Source organism: Eretmochelys imbricata, chromosome 4 (assembly GCF_965152235.1).
Source record: "Eretmochelys imbricata isolate rEreImb1 chromosome 4, rEreImb1.hap1, whole genome shotgun sequence".
Lineage (NCBI taxonomy): Eukaryota > Metazoa > Chordata > Testudines > Cheloniidae > Eretmochelys > Eretmochelys imbricata.
The window spans coordinates 47,273,900-47,286,191 of NC_135575.1; the positions used below are offsets into that span (position 1 = coordinate 47,273,900).

Sequence of the window (12,292 nt, forward strand, 5' to 3'; positions counted from 1 at the left end):
TAGGTCATATGGCCGTTTGTACCTATGTGGTGCAACATGCCAGGCTCAGACTCTGGCCTCTCACACTGAGGCTAGCCACAGTTGATCAGCCAGCTCGGGACAGGGTTGTGACTGCCTCGCCCGCCTTGACTCTCTGACTCTCCTTCACCAGTCCTCAGCTGTCCCTCTTGCTAGTGACAAATGCCTCAGCCTTGGTCTGGAAGACCTCAGGACACAAGGCATCTGGTTCCAGACAGAACTCGCTTTCAGTGTCAGAGAGCTGAGAGCGGGGCACCTGGCATGCCAGACTTTCCGAGCCCACTTGACAGGGAGATGTGTATCAGTTATGACAGACAACACCACGGCGATGTTCTATATCAACAAAAGGGGTGCACGTTCCTCTCCCCTGTGCCAGGAAGCCCTCATGCTATGAGACTTTTGTGTAGCTCATTCGATACACCTCCAAGAGTCGTACCTCCTGCAAGTACAGAATGAGTTGGTGGACCGTCTCAGCAGGTCATTTCATGGCCACAGGTGGTCCCTATGCCCAGACTTCGTGAACTCCATCTCCCAACTGTGGGGCTTTCCCCAGATGGACCTGTTTGCCACGCGATGCAATGGGAAGTGCCAGCAGTTTTGCTCCTTCCTAAATCACAGCCCAGGCTTCATCACAGATGCGTTCTTCCTCCCATGGGGAGGTAGTCTTCTATATGTGTTCCTGTCGTCTCATTCACAAGGTTCTTCTTCGAGTGATTGCTCATGTGTATTCCACAATAAGTGTGCGTGCTCGCCACGTGCACTGGTGCCAGCAGTTTTTCCCCTAGCAGTACCCATAGGGGGGAGCGCCCCCACGACCCCCGGAGCGGCACCTGCCTGGTGCGGTATAAGGGGGGCTGTGCTCCCCCCACCCTCAGTTCCTTCTTGCCACCAGTGAAGATGCATCAGAACTGCTCAGCTCCAGCTTTGCTGCAGCTCGTCCCCAGAACTCTTCGTTTGTTCAGTAGTACCTGTAGTCAGCTAATGCAGTTAGTTTTAATTAGTCATTGAGCCCAGGCTGTGGCATGCCTTGCGCCCCAGTCTTTAATCGTGCGGCTCTTGTAGGCTCTTTATGCCAAGGATTGTCTGCACTGCTTGGGAGAAACCCATTATCAGCGAAAGATGCAAGATCTGCAAGTCTTTCAAGCCCCGGACTAAAAAAGAAAGGGACATTAGGCTCAGCGCCATCCTGATAGAGTCGGCGCTGGCCCTGACCCAGCACACGGCTCCAAACCGGCACCGCAGCGTCGGTACGCGGAGACCTTCCAGTACCATCATCCAGTCGGCACTGCTCCCCATCTACGGGACATGCCAAGAGGACCAGAAAGACTCCCTCTTCGCAACGGCACCGAGGGAAGTCTGGGACAGAGGCTAGGCCCATGTTGAGTAGTCCTCGATCCCCATTGGGCCCCGGGCCTCCGACTCATGTTGAGCGGAGTAGCCCGACCCCTTTGGAGCAGGCCTGTCCAGATGCCATCTACACCCAAAGCCCTGTAGGCAGCCAGGGACGTCGTGTCCATGCTGGTGCCCGGAGCTCCGCTGATGTCGGCCCCACGCTCCAGAGGCAATCCGCCGCTGGGATCACCGCAGTCGCCATTGGCTCAGTACCGGTCTCGGTCAAAGGAACGTTCCCGACGCTGCTCACAACCCAGCGACCGTTCAGGGCTCAGTCCATGTGGATTGCCCTCGACGCCAGCCAGACTGTCCGGATGGGTGCGGTCCGGGAATATCGACAGGACTATGGCGGACGTCGCCAACGGTCCTCGACTCGCAGGAGATACCGCAGTCGGTCGCGTTATGATCGTTGACGCCGTTCCTGCTCGAACTCCTGTTCCAAAGCACAGTAGCCCCGGCCGTCTATCGCCAGCGTCTCACTGACACAGGTCCACCCGTCAAGGCTGTTCGCGGAGCAGCTACTACCGTTGGTACTGCTCCTCCATGTCAAGATCACGGTCCTGTGGCCAACATAGATCCCAGCACCGCCAATACTCCAGGTTCAGAGGCAGCAGCAGGTCATACACCAGCCTGGCCTTCCCTCACAGCCGCCCATCTGCAGGCCAAGCTAGCCAGCCCGAACAGCCAGCCCCGCCGGTGCCTCAGCAGGCGTTATGGCTGGCCCAGTGGTACTAGTGGGTACCTTGGCCTCCGGTGCAGCCCCCCGTGCGGGCTCTCTCGGTGGCCAGGGCCTCGGAAGCACTGTTGGTATCCATCTTTAGACCGCCAGAAAGAAGGTCGGTGGGACCTGTGTCCTTGGTACTGTGCCTGGAGTCCGACCAGGTGGTGGATCCTCTGGTGCCAGGCGACACCCAAAGCACCGCACCGGCCTCACCCGTCCAGAGGAGCTGATTGTGGCTCCGTCCCCCTTCTGTCCCGCAGGAGGACTACCTCGCCCACCAAGACCTCCTAAAAAGGGTGGCAGTGAGCCTCCATCTCCAGGCTGAGGAGATGGAAGAGCCCTCAGAATCCCTGTTCAATGTGCTGTCCCCTTCAGCACCGGGCAGGGTGGCTTTGCTGCTCCATGAAGGGGTGGCAAGAATTTCAAATGCCCTGTGGCAAACACCAGCCTCATTGGCTCCCATCTCTAAAAAGGCGGAGCACAAGTACTTTTTACCCATGAAGGGACACGAGTATCTGTATACTCACCCAGCACCCAACTCTTTGGTGGTCGAGTCGGTCAACCACAGGGAGCGGCAGGGGAAACCAGCCCTGACCCCCAAGAACAAAGACTCTCGGAGGCTGGATACTTTCGGGAGAAGAGTTTATTCGTCGTCAAGCTTTCAGCTACCAGTAGCAAACCATCAGGCTCTCCTGGGTCGCTACAAGTTTAATCTTTGGGAATCCCTCCCCAAGTTTGAGGACTCCCTCCGGGAACGCGATAAGGAGTTTAAGGTGCTTGTGGAGGAAGGGGTGGTGGCCGTAGGGGCATCCCTGCAGGCCTCTTCAGATGCAGCAGACACGGCTGCACGGTCCATGGCCTCAGCGGCGTCCATGAGACGGGCATCGTGGCTTCTGCTCTCCCTTTTGATGGGAAAGCTCTGTTTGCTGAGGAAACAGACACAAGGCTGCATGGCATGAAAGATTCCCGCACGACCCTCCAGACCTTGGGCCTCTATGTCTCTACTCCAGCAAAACACAATTTCAAGCCGCAGCAGGCTCCCGCCCAGGCCGCCCTCCCGAAGTATGAGGCTACTCACAAAAAGTAGCAGGACTATAGAAAGCGTCCACAATAGCAATCCCGGCCTGCCCCCCAGCTTGTGTCTTCTAGGATCAAGCAAGTGGGCAAAAGGCATTTTTGACAGGACGCTCGGGGGTACCCCGCCAGTCTCAGCGGGAATCTACCCCCAATAAAGCTCTCTTTCTCCAATCGGTTGTGTTCTTTCTTCCCGGAATGGTTGCGGCTCACCTCGGACCGATGGGTCCTCAACACCATCTCCCGAGGTTACACCCTTCAGTTTACCTCCTCCCCACCCAACTGTCCTCCACCCCTGTCCCTCCTGGGGGGCCCCTGTCACAAGGCTCTGCTCAAGCAGGAGGTGGGGTGGCTCCTGGACCTAGGATCTATAGAGGTGGTGCCTGAGGAGTTCCAGGGCAAGGGGTATTACTGCCGGTATTTCCTTATCCTGAAGGCCAAAGGGGGCGGGGGCTCAGGCCCATCATGGACCTGCGAGGCCTGAACCACAACATAGTGAAACTCCAATTCCGCATGGTTTCCCTGGCCTCCATCATCCCCTCCCTGGATCCCGGGGACTGGTACTCTGCCCTCGATCTACAGGATGCATACTTCCACATCCACATATTTGAGGGGCACAGACGCTTTCTCCGTTTCGTGGTGGGATAGAGTCACTACCAATTCACAGTCCTACCATTTGGTCTGTCCACTACCCCCAGGGTCTTTACAATGTGTATGGCGGTGGTAGCGGCCTACCTCAGACGCCAGGGGGTCCAAATATTGCCATATCTGGACGACTGGCTAGTCAAAGGCACCTCCTGGTCGCAGGTGAGGGATCATGTGGCGCTCCTCCTGTCCATATGTACTGCCCTGGGCCTGTTGATAAACAACGCCAAGTCCACGTTAGTCCCGATCCAACACAGAGTTTATCCAGGCGCTACTGGACGCAACGTCAGCCAGGGCCTCTCTCCCACCAGACAGGTTCGAGACCCTGAAAGGGCTCATCAGCTTGGTCACAAGGTTCCTGGTGACAACAGCCAGGGCTTGCCTGCAACTGCTGGGTCATATGTCTGTGTGCACATATGTGGTCCGTCATGCCAGACTCCAAATGAGGCCCCTTCAGCTCTGGCTGGCCTCGCAGGTCTCTCAGGCCACAGACAGAATGGAGAAAGTCTTCACCATGCAGAACTTGGTGATCACCTCCCTGCAGTGGTGGTCTGCCCCAAACAACATGCTCCAAGGGGTCCCGTTCAGGGACAAGGCCCCGTTGTTGGAGCTGGTGTCCGACGCGTCGGACCTGCGTTGGGGCCCCATGTGGGGATCTTTAAGACCCAAGGTCTGTGGTCTCTACAAGATCTACCCCTTCATATAAAGGTCAAGGAACTCAGAATCATGGCTGTCTCCAGCACCCGAACCTTGAGTCATTGCACCTCATGGCGTGGAAGCTCCATGGCTGAACCCTATGGAACTCTCCTGCTTGGACCCAGTTAGACAAGTCCTTCTTGGCAGTAGGAAACCCGCCACCAAGGCTACCTACCTTGCCAAGTGGAAGAGATTTTCAGTCATCCCTGATGCTCACCTCTCTATCTCTTATACTGGACTGCCTTGTCCATCTCAAGCAGCAGGGGCTGTCCATGTTGTCAGTAAAGGTTCACTTGTCCACCATCTCTGCCTTCTGTTGAAGCGGATCTTCTAATGGCCCACGGTTGGGCAGGTGTTTGACAACACCAATGAGAATTTGGAAACGAGTATGCTTAATGCACGGTCATTTGTTTGAAAGAGAATTATACAAGCAGTTAAGGTCACTTGGTATACATTCTTTTACCTAAGCCTCAGTTCCTCACGCATAAATTCTCAGTAATTAATACAGGTTCCTTGAGGATTTCTGCACACACATGTACCAGGCCAACTCAAATCCTTTGAGTGGAATAAGCAATGTGTAGCTATAGTATCAGTTGCTGGTGTTTTGAGTGCTTTCTGGGCTCATGGTATGGTGAAAACTTAGAAAAAGATATGTCACTGCCCAGAAAGGCTTGAAATCTAAACTAGACAAACTCTAAAAGAGAAATCCAAACATGATTTTATCATCTCTGGGAGGACATTGGTTTGTCTTCTGGTTTGACATATGACATGTTTGATTCCATCTTATTTATAATACGTGGGGTTTTTCTGATTCTGTTGGAAAGTTTTGAGAAAAGATTTAGAAAACTCTTGTCTAAAATAATTAGATGCACACCTACTGCCCACCTACAAAGTGGTTGCACTTATGACATAAAGATCAAAGAAGTATTGGAATGAAACAGCCCATAAAACAAAACATTTCTTTGTGAAAATATTGATGTCTGCTTTGTTATTGTTTAATCTTGTGTTTCAGGTGCGATACCTAGATGAAGAGAGACCATTTGCAATTGAACAGGTTACAGGAATGCTATTGGCCAAGCTTAAAGAGACTTCAGAAAGCGCACTAAAAAAACCAGTGGCAGACTGTGTGATTTCTGTAAGTTGTAATATATTTATCAGAGTTCTGCTTATGGGTAATTGTATATAAACAGTACATTATAATGGTGTGATGGTGTGTTAACTGGAAAAGAGCCATGTGAGGTGCTGCCAGAAACCACCCAGAAGAAAATAAAACTATAAATATATGCTGAAAAGCACAAAATATATTTTTAATATCTGATACCATTCACCAAAAAAACAGGCAAATCTTGTGTAGAGGTTTTATACTCAGTGGAGATAAGAGACAAAATTTGCGTGATGACTTTGTGGTGTTCCTCAGACAAGCTCTAGTACAGCAGCAGGCTTCCTAACACATGCTATAGCTACATTTTTGACCTACTGTACAAGAAGTGTAGACCAGAAGTGCCAAAACTTTGTTATTCTGAGGGCTCCACCTTCAGTTTTCCTTAAATATGAGAGCTATACCTAACTTGTGTATTTCTACAAAATCTCTCAGTTCTTTTTGCTTGTGGAACCACAATGTAAAAAAAGAGTTTTCATAGCACATTTTGGATGCCAATGTAATATGTGCCATACAAATAAGACTCGGAACCTACCACAAAGAGCTTCTAATTTTAAAAAAATAAAACAACTTTGGTTGGGCCTTTTTTTTGGGGAGGGGTCCTCTTATTTTTATCTTAGCTTCATTCTTCCTGCCTCCCTTCTGTTCTTCATTCTGATACTCTTCAACCACCCTGGAGTTAAGCTTGAGCTGTAGCTTCCTGTAATAAGGAGCCTCAGTCTTTGGAATTATTTTGTATTTTTGTTTCTTATATCCAGATGGCATAATGCTTTTGGGGTCAGACATGTCCTCGATTTGTTTAGAAAATGAGCCGAAATTTTACTGTGCTATATAAATGTTTAAATATTTTCTCTGTTAGTAAATAGTTAAACTAACTTTTTGTTAAAATCTAAACCTTGTTTCTTGAAATCTTATGCTATCTGGGATTTTTTTAGTGTTAAATATATTAAATGTAGTTTGTGTTTAGAAACACTTGTGCATCGTGCATCTGGACTGTCACTGATTCTGTAAATCTTGACAATGCAGGATATGTATTTGTCTTAATACCAGTTTGGATAATTGGAACTTGTAATGAAGTAACTTTTTAAAAGATTTAGCAATTTTAATCAGTCTGTATTAACTAAATATGATTGGTGTCTTAAATTTCCATGTTAGTCAAATTTATGGAATTGTTTTGTTTTATGGATATATTAACTTTTAAAGTGAGCGTATGATTTTGTGTGTAATGAGATTTGTATAATGGAGTACAAACTTTGTTTGAAAACAGGTCCCTAGTTTCTTCACTGATGCTGAGAGAAGGTCTGTAATTGCAGCTGCGCAGGTTGCAGGTTTAAACTGTCTGAGGCTGATGAATGAAACTACAGCAGGTAAATATACTTGCTAGAAGCAGACCAGGAATAAGTGTGTAACACTATTTTTAACAGTCTAATCTCTTGAACTTGGAAGATTGGATTCTGAATGATCATTACATAACCAATTGTGTAGTAAAAATATATAAAGTCACCTATAAAATATTGATAGTTTAGCTGTTATGCTTTTCTTTTCTGAAAGTCCAGTTAAAATATTACATCTGTAGTAGTGTTCTCCACTTAAGAAAAACAAAAAAACAAACAAACAAAAAACACTTTGGAAGGTGAGGGGTGTGGGTGGAGTGGTTTTTTATTAATTATTATTATTATTTATTATTTAATCATTAAAACCAGGACTGCTACGTTCCAAGAACCGTACCACAGGGTGCTTTATGTCTGTGGCTTGAGACCAGATAGCTCTTCGTAGTATTGTTTAGTTTCAGGGAGATGGATGTGCTGCAGAAAAGATACTATTATATATACACAATCCACAAATCAAGCCAAGAGTACTAGTCTACATGCAGGAGTGTGACTGTACCATGTTTCAAACTTTATCTAGTTTTGGTGAAGTCCTACTAATGTATGGCTTAAATATATATTACAGTAGGGAGTCACATTTTTAATTCATATTTGAAAAAAAGAATAATTGTGTTGAAATGCTGACTACAGTAGTCATGACTGCCGTGCCTTTATTAATAGACCATTAATTCTAAAATTTCATCATGAAAGATTACGATTCCTTATTTATCTGAAAAGAAGTTGTGGAAAACTAATTGTTACCAGTTTAGTCCCTCCAGTGATTTTTGGGAATGAAATAATATTCAGATCTGTTTCTTCTCTATCAACAATGATGTAGCATCTGTCTCTATACTCCAAAGCCAGAGTCACCACCAAATTTGTTCATGTACTTTTGAAGTACTTCCCTCCCTTGGCAACTGGATCCATTATCCCTTAATTAACAGGTGCAATAACATGTGCATCTCTTGGTTATGATATGGACATTTTGTCAGTCTGACATCTGACAAAATGCTTAATTCATAGTCATTATGAAGTCTCCGTCCAAATCAGATTTTTTTTTTCTCCCCCTCAGATTTAAGTACATATCTTTCTCAGTTTGTTATCCAGCCTGTCTCAGCCTAGAGTCCAATTACAGCATTTGGCACAAACACCATTTGTACGAGTGAGTAATTTGCTCATTCCAGTTGTTCATTGCTGTATTACAAATTCTTTGGCCAATCTGAGAGCCATTGGTTGATTACAGCAAAAGGTAGATCAAATTCTCATTTGCCAAAAGAAGGGTGGCTGTGATGAGATGCTTCCATTATAGGAGTGTCAAAGTAGAGTAAATTGTGTGGGATCCAGGTGGAGCAATTTAAATCAGTAACTTTTTTAGAGTAGGGAGCAGGGCTGGAGTGGAGCTGGGGACAGAGTGGGCCTGGGTGGCACTCCTTCCTCACCCTCTCGTGGGGGTGGCCCCATGCCTTGCCGCACCCTCCCGGATGTTCCTCCGCACCCTGGTAGGGGGGCACGCCCCACAGTTTGCGGACCACTGTCAATGGCATGTCCTTTTTTGAGTGATGTCCCTGTGGGTGCTCCACTTCAGGTGTCAGTGCGTCCCTGAGCCATCGATCAGAGAATTTTATCAGCAGTGCCTGTCTGGGTTGCGCATGCGCCATCCCTGTTTTGTGGTGCTGTTGGTGCCATATCCAGTGCAAACGACCTGACCCCCGCAGTTCCTTTTCAAAATGGATCTCATGGTGCATTCACCTCTGCTACCAACAAAACAATTTACAACCCCCAGTGGGGATCAGAACTCATTCAGCCAGATCTATAGCAACCTCAGTAACCTTTCTAAACAGTGTACCACTCATAGACATATGCAGAGCAGCTACCTGGGCCTCTGAACATATATTCATAAAGCATTATGCAATTGACCAGACGTTAGGCTCTGATACACTGCCAGGCCTAGCAGAACTATCTTCAATCACTCAGACAACTCCGAAACCCCTTCTGCCCACAGAGGGGGTACTGCTCTACAGTCATCTGAAGTGGAGCACCCGCAGGGACATTACCTGAGGAAGAAAAGGTTACTCACCTGATGCAGTAACTGAGGTTCTTCAAGATGTGTTCCCCCTATGCGTGCTCGACTACCCACCGTCCTCCCCTCTGCTTCAGAATTCACACTATGTACTCTACAGTAGAGAAAGGAACTGAGGGGGTCAGGTCATGTGTGCCAGACAAGGTGCCAGGGGTGCTGTGAGACGGAGATGGCGCATGTGTAACCCAGATGGGCGCTGCTGCTGAAATTCTCTGTCACAGTGTCAGTGTCACAGAGATGCACGACCACATGAAATGGAGCACAGGGGGAAACCTCTAGAAGAACCTCAGTTATTGCACCAGGTGAGTAACTTTCTCTTATCTTTGTCACTTTAGAACAAAATCATTCAATGTTAACAAAGTGAAAATTTGTGTAGACTTTCAATATATATTATCGCAAGTTACTGTGAATTTTTGTACACAGTCCTAATTTTTTTTAAGAGCTTTAAGTTAACTTTTTTTTAAAAAAGTCTAAATTATTGAAAATTGCTTGAGACATCTAATTTAATGTATTTATTTATTTTTACAGTTGCACTAGCTTATGGAATTTATAAGCAAGATCTACCAGCCTTGGAGGAGAAACCAAGAAATATAGTCTTTGTAGATATGGGGCATTCTGCATACCAAGTTTCGGTTTGTGCTTTTAACAAAGGAAAACTGAAAGTAAGTTTATTTTTACTACATTGTTGCACCAGAGGCTAAGCAACAGTAGTCTTTCTTAATTGGGACAATGCTCAGGAAACTGTTCAGTGAAGTGCATTTCTGAATAGGTAAAATGTCATGCCTGGTGTGGGCAAACCTGTTTGTAGTAAATATGTATGAAAGGGTAGTAACTAATAAAAGCTTTCCTGCATTCTAGTTATTAAATGACCATCCTTCATGGCATTTCTTCAGCAGTTCACTGTAGAAGGAGAATGCTTAGCCACACAACTAAGGAATCTCTTTGAGTAGAAGTTAGAATTGGAAAGTCGGTTCATAGCCTTAAAGTCCCATCTTTTATAGACCAGGAGTACAATTATCTGATCTCTAACTGGAGAAGTCACAGAAGCAACTTCTCTACCTCCTCTCCAGTGTAAATGAAGTTTTGTTTAACTTTCTTGAGAAATGAAGTGGGCTATAGCTGAATTGCAGTTTTCCCAGCCAGGCACTGAAAGGGAGTCGGGGAGGAGAGTTGACTCTTCAAACTCTAACTTAGGGATGTTTGCTAAGTACATTTAATTCAACAATTTTAATTTTGTATCTGTGAGACTTTCTCCTTTCAAGATTGGGGTGGTAATGGCTTAATTCTTTTTTATCCTAGACTACTTTTGTCTTCAGTAACAAAACACAGTAGCTACAAAAGTTGTGTGAAAAATTAAAGTGCTCTGTGGTCTCAGTTCTTTTTAGATAAATACTCTAGGCATGCTGTGCTCTGAACAAGGACATGCATACCCAATGGAAAACTTAAGCAAGAAAGAGTATTAGCAGATTTTACTTTTTCAATGGAATGGCGTATTTTTACATAGGGAGATTGCAGCATGACAAGATAAAGATCCCAGTTTTTCATTCTGTATGTCCAGAACTGCTCAGTTCTATATGCCCGTAAGCTTCACGGAGTGGAGGGGAAAATTTATGGAAAATGCTGATTTGGCAGGAGGTAGAGGATCACTATATACTTGACACATTTCACTTCTGTGCAGATCTTGGCTACTGCTTTTGACCCTTTTTTGGGAGGCAGAAACTTTGACGAGGCTTTAGTAGAGTACTTCTGTGGGGAATTCAGGACAAAATATAAACTGAATGTGAAAGAGAATGCTCGGGCACTGCTGCGCTTGTATCAGGAAAGTGAAAAGCTGAAGAAGCTTATGAGCGCAAATTCTTCTGACCTCCCACTCAACATTGAGTGCTTCATGGATGATCTTGATGTCTCTAGTAAGATGAACAGGTACAGTAATGCATATTACATTAACTCCAACCAGAATATGGTGGTTTTAGTTCTGCCTGTAACGCAATATTTCTTCTTCTACAGAGCTCAGTTTGAACAGTTATGTGCTCCTCTCCTAGCTAAAGTGGAACTTCCTCTAAGAACAGTAATGGATCAAGCTAGTAAGTAGAAATTAATTCAGGGTACAATGTTTTGTTATCTGGCTCAAAAAAAAAATTGCTAAACCTTTTTAAATACCAAAAATAGTTAAAAGATGCAAAGCTAAGCACTGAAAAGTTAACTGTCAGTTAAGGTCGTTGAGGCAAGCTTAATTTGTCTCTCTTGCCATGTAGGCATTATGATATGGTTATGTGATTGCGTAACTTTTTTCATGGGACTTTTGGTTCAAATATGGCACAATTTAGTATGTATCTCTGATTTATTGAGCACCATTCATCCTGAACAATGAATGAGGTGGGGTTCTGAGGAAAAAAATGGAATATAATCATGCAGTTAAGGAGTATCATTTTGCTTGCACTATGGATACAACTGACCGAGAAACCTTAATTCTTGTGTTTCCTAATTTTTAAGTGCTTGACTTTGCAACCTTTAAACTTTTTAGCATAGCCTTTTATATGTGACTTACTTCTATTTTTCCTTTAATAAAAAAAAAATTACATGCTACTGAAATAACCTGTGTGAGTGATCAGAAGTGTTTGAAGAGTTGCAGTAGCTGCTTCACAACAGTGCTTAGTGGGACAGGGGAGCATGGTCAGTGCAGATGGAATGATGAGAATTTAGGAGAAAAGCCTGCAGTGTAAGCCCTGCAGCACATATGAAAATTTTCTTTTTTGGGGGCTAAATAAATCTAGATGGATTTTCAGAGACAAAAAGGCCACTCTCTGATCTACCCCTAAAACATATTAAAAGTAAAGGGAAGGAAAAATTGTGAATATCTTTTGTGAGCTGACCTAATAAAATGTGGCTAAATAAATAATGCAAAAATGAGGAGAGAGAAGAGAGAGCCTGAAAGCTAAAAGTTGCCTGAGAGCATATTAGTCATGCCCATATGAAGCAAATCCAGAACTGCAAATTTGACCTGAAACCACAAATGCAGATTGCTCATCATGTTTCTCGTGAATGTGTGTTTTTTTTATTTCTGTATTGCAGCCAAAAAAAGAATCAATTTCACCCAAGAAACTCTATCATTAGATTAGTCTTCAAGTGATTGTCCACAT

The 12,292-nt window shown here is 45.4% G+C and overlaps 1 protein-coding gene across 1 annotated transcript in view; it reads left to right on the plus strand.

Moving 5' to 3' along the window:
• The window catches only part of HSPA4L (heat shock protein family A (Hsp70) member 4 like), a 61,297-nt gene that overhangs the window by 26,319 nt on the left and 22,686 nt on the right, over positions 1-12,292 (plus strand). The window contains exons 4-8 of the mRNA XM_077815204.1: positions 5,559-5,681; positions 6,973-7,072; positions 9,681-9,814; positions 10,831-11,075; positions 11,160-11,236. Of these exons, the coding sequence (XP_077671330.1) occupies positions 5,559-5,681; positions 6,973-7,072; positions 9,681-9,814; positions 10,831-11,075; positions 11,160-11,236 (679 nt within the window). The remainder of the gene's footprint in view (positions 1-5,558; positions 5,682-6,972; positions 7,073-9,680; positions 9,815-10,830; positions 11,076-11,159; positions 11,237-12,292) is intronic.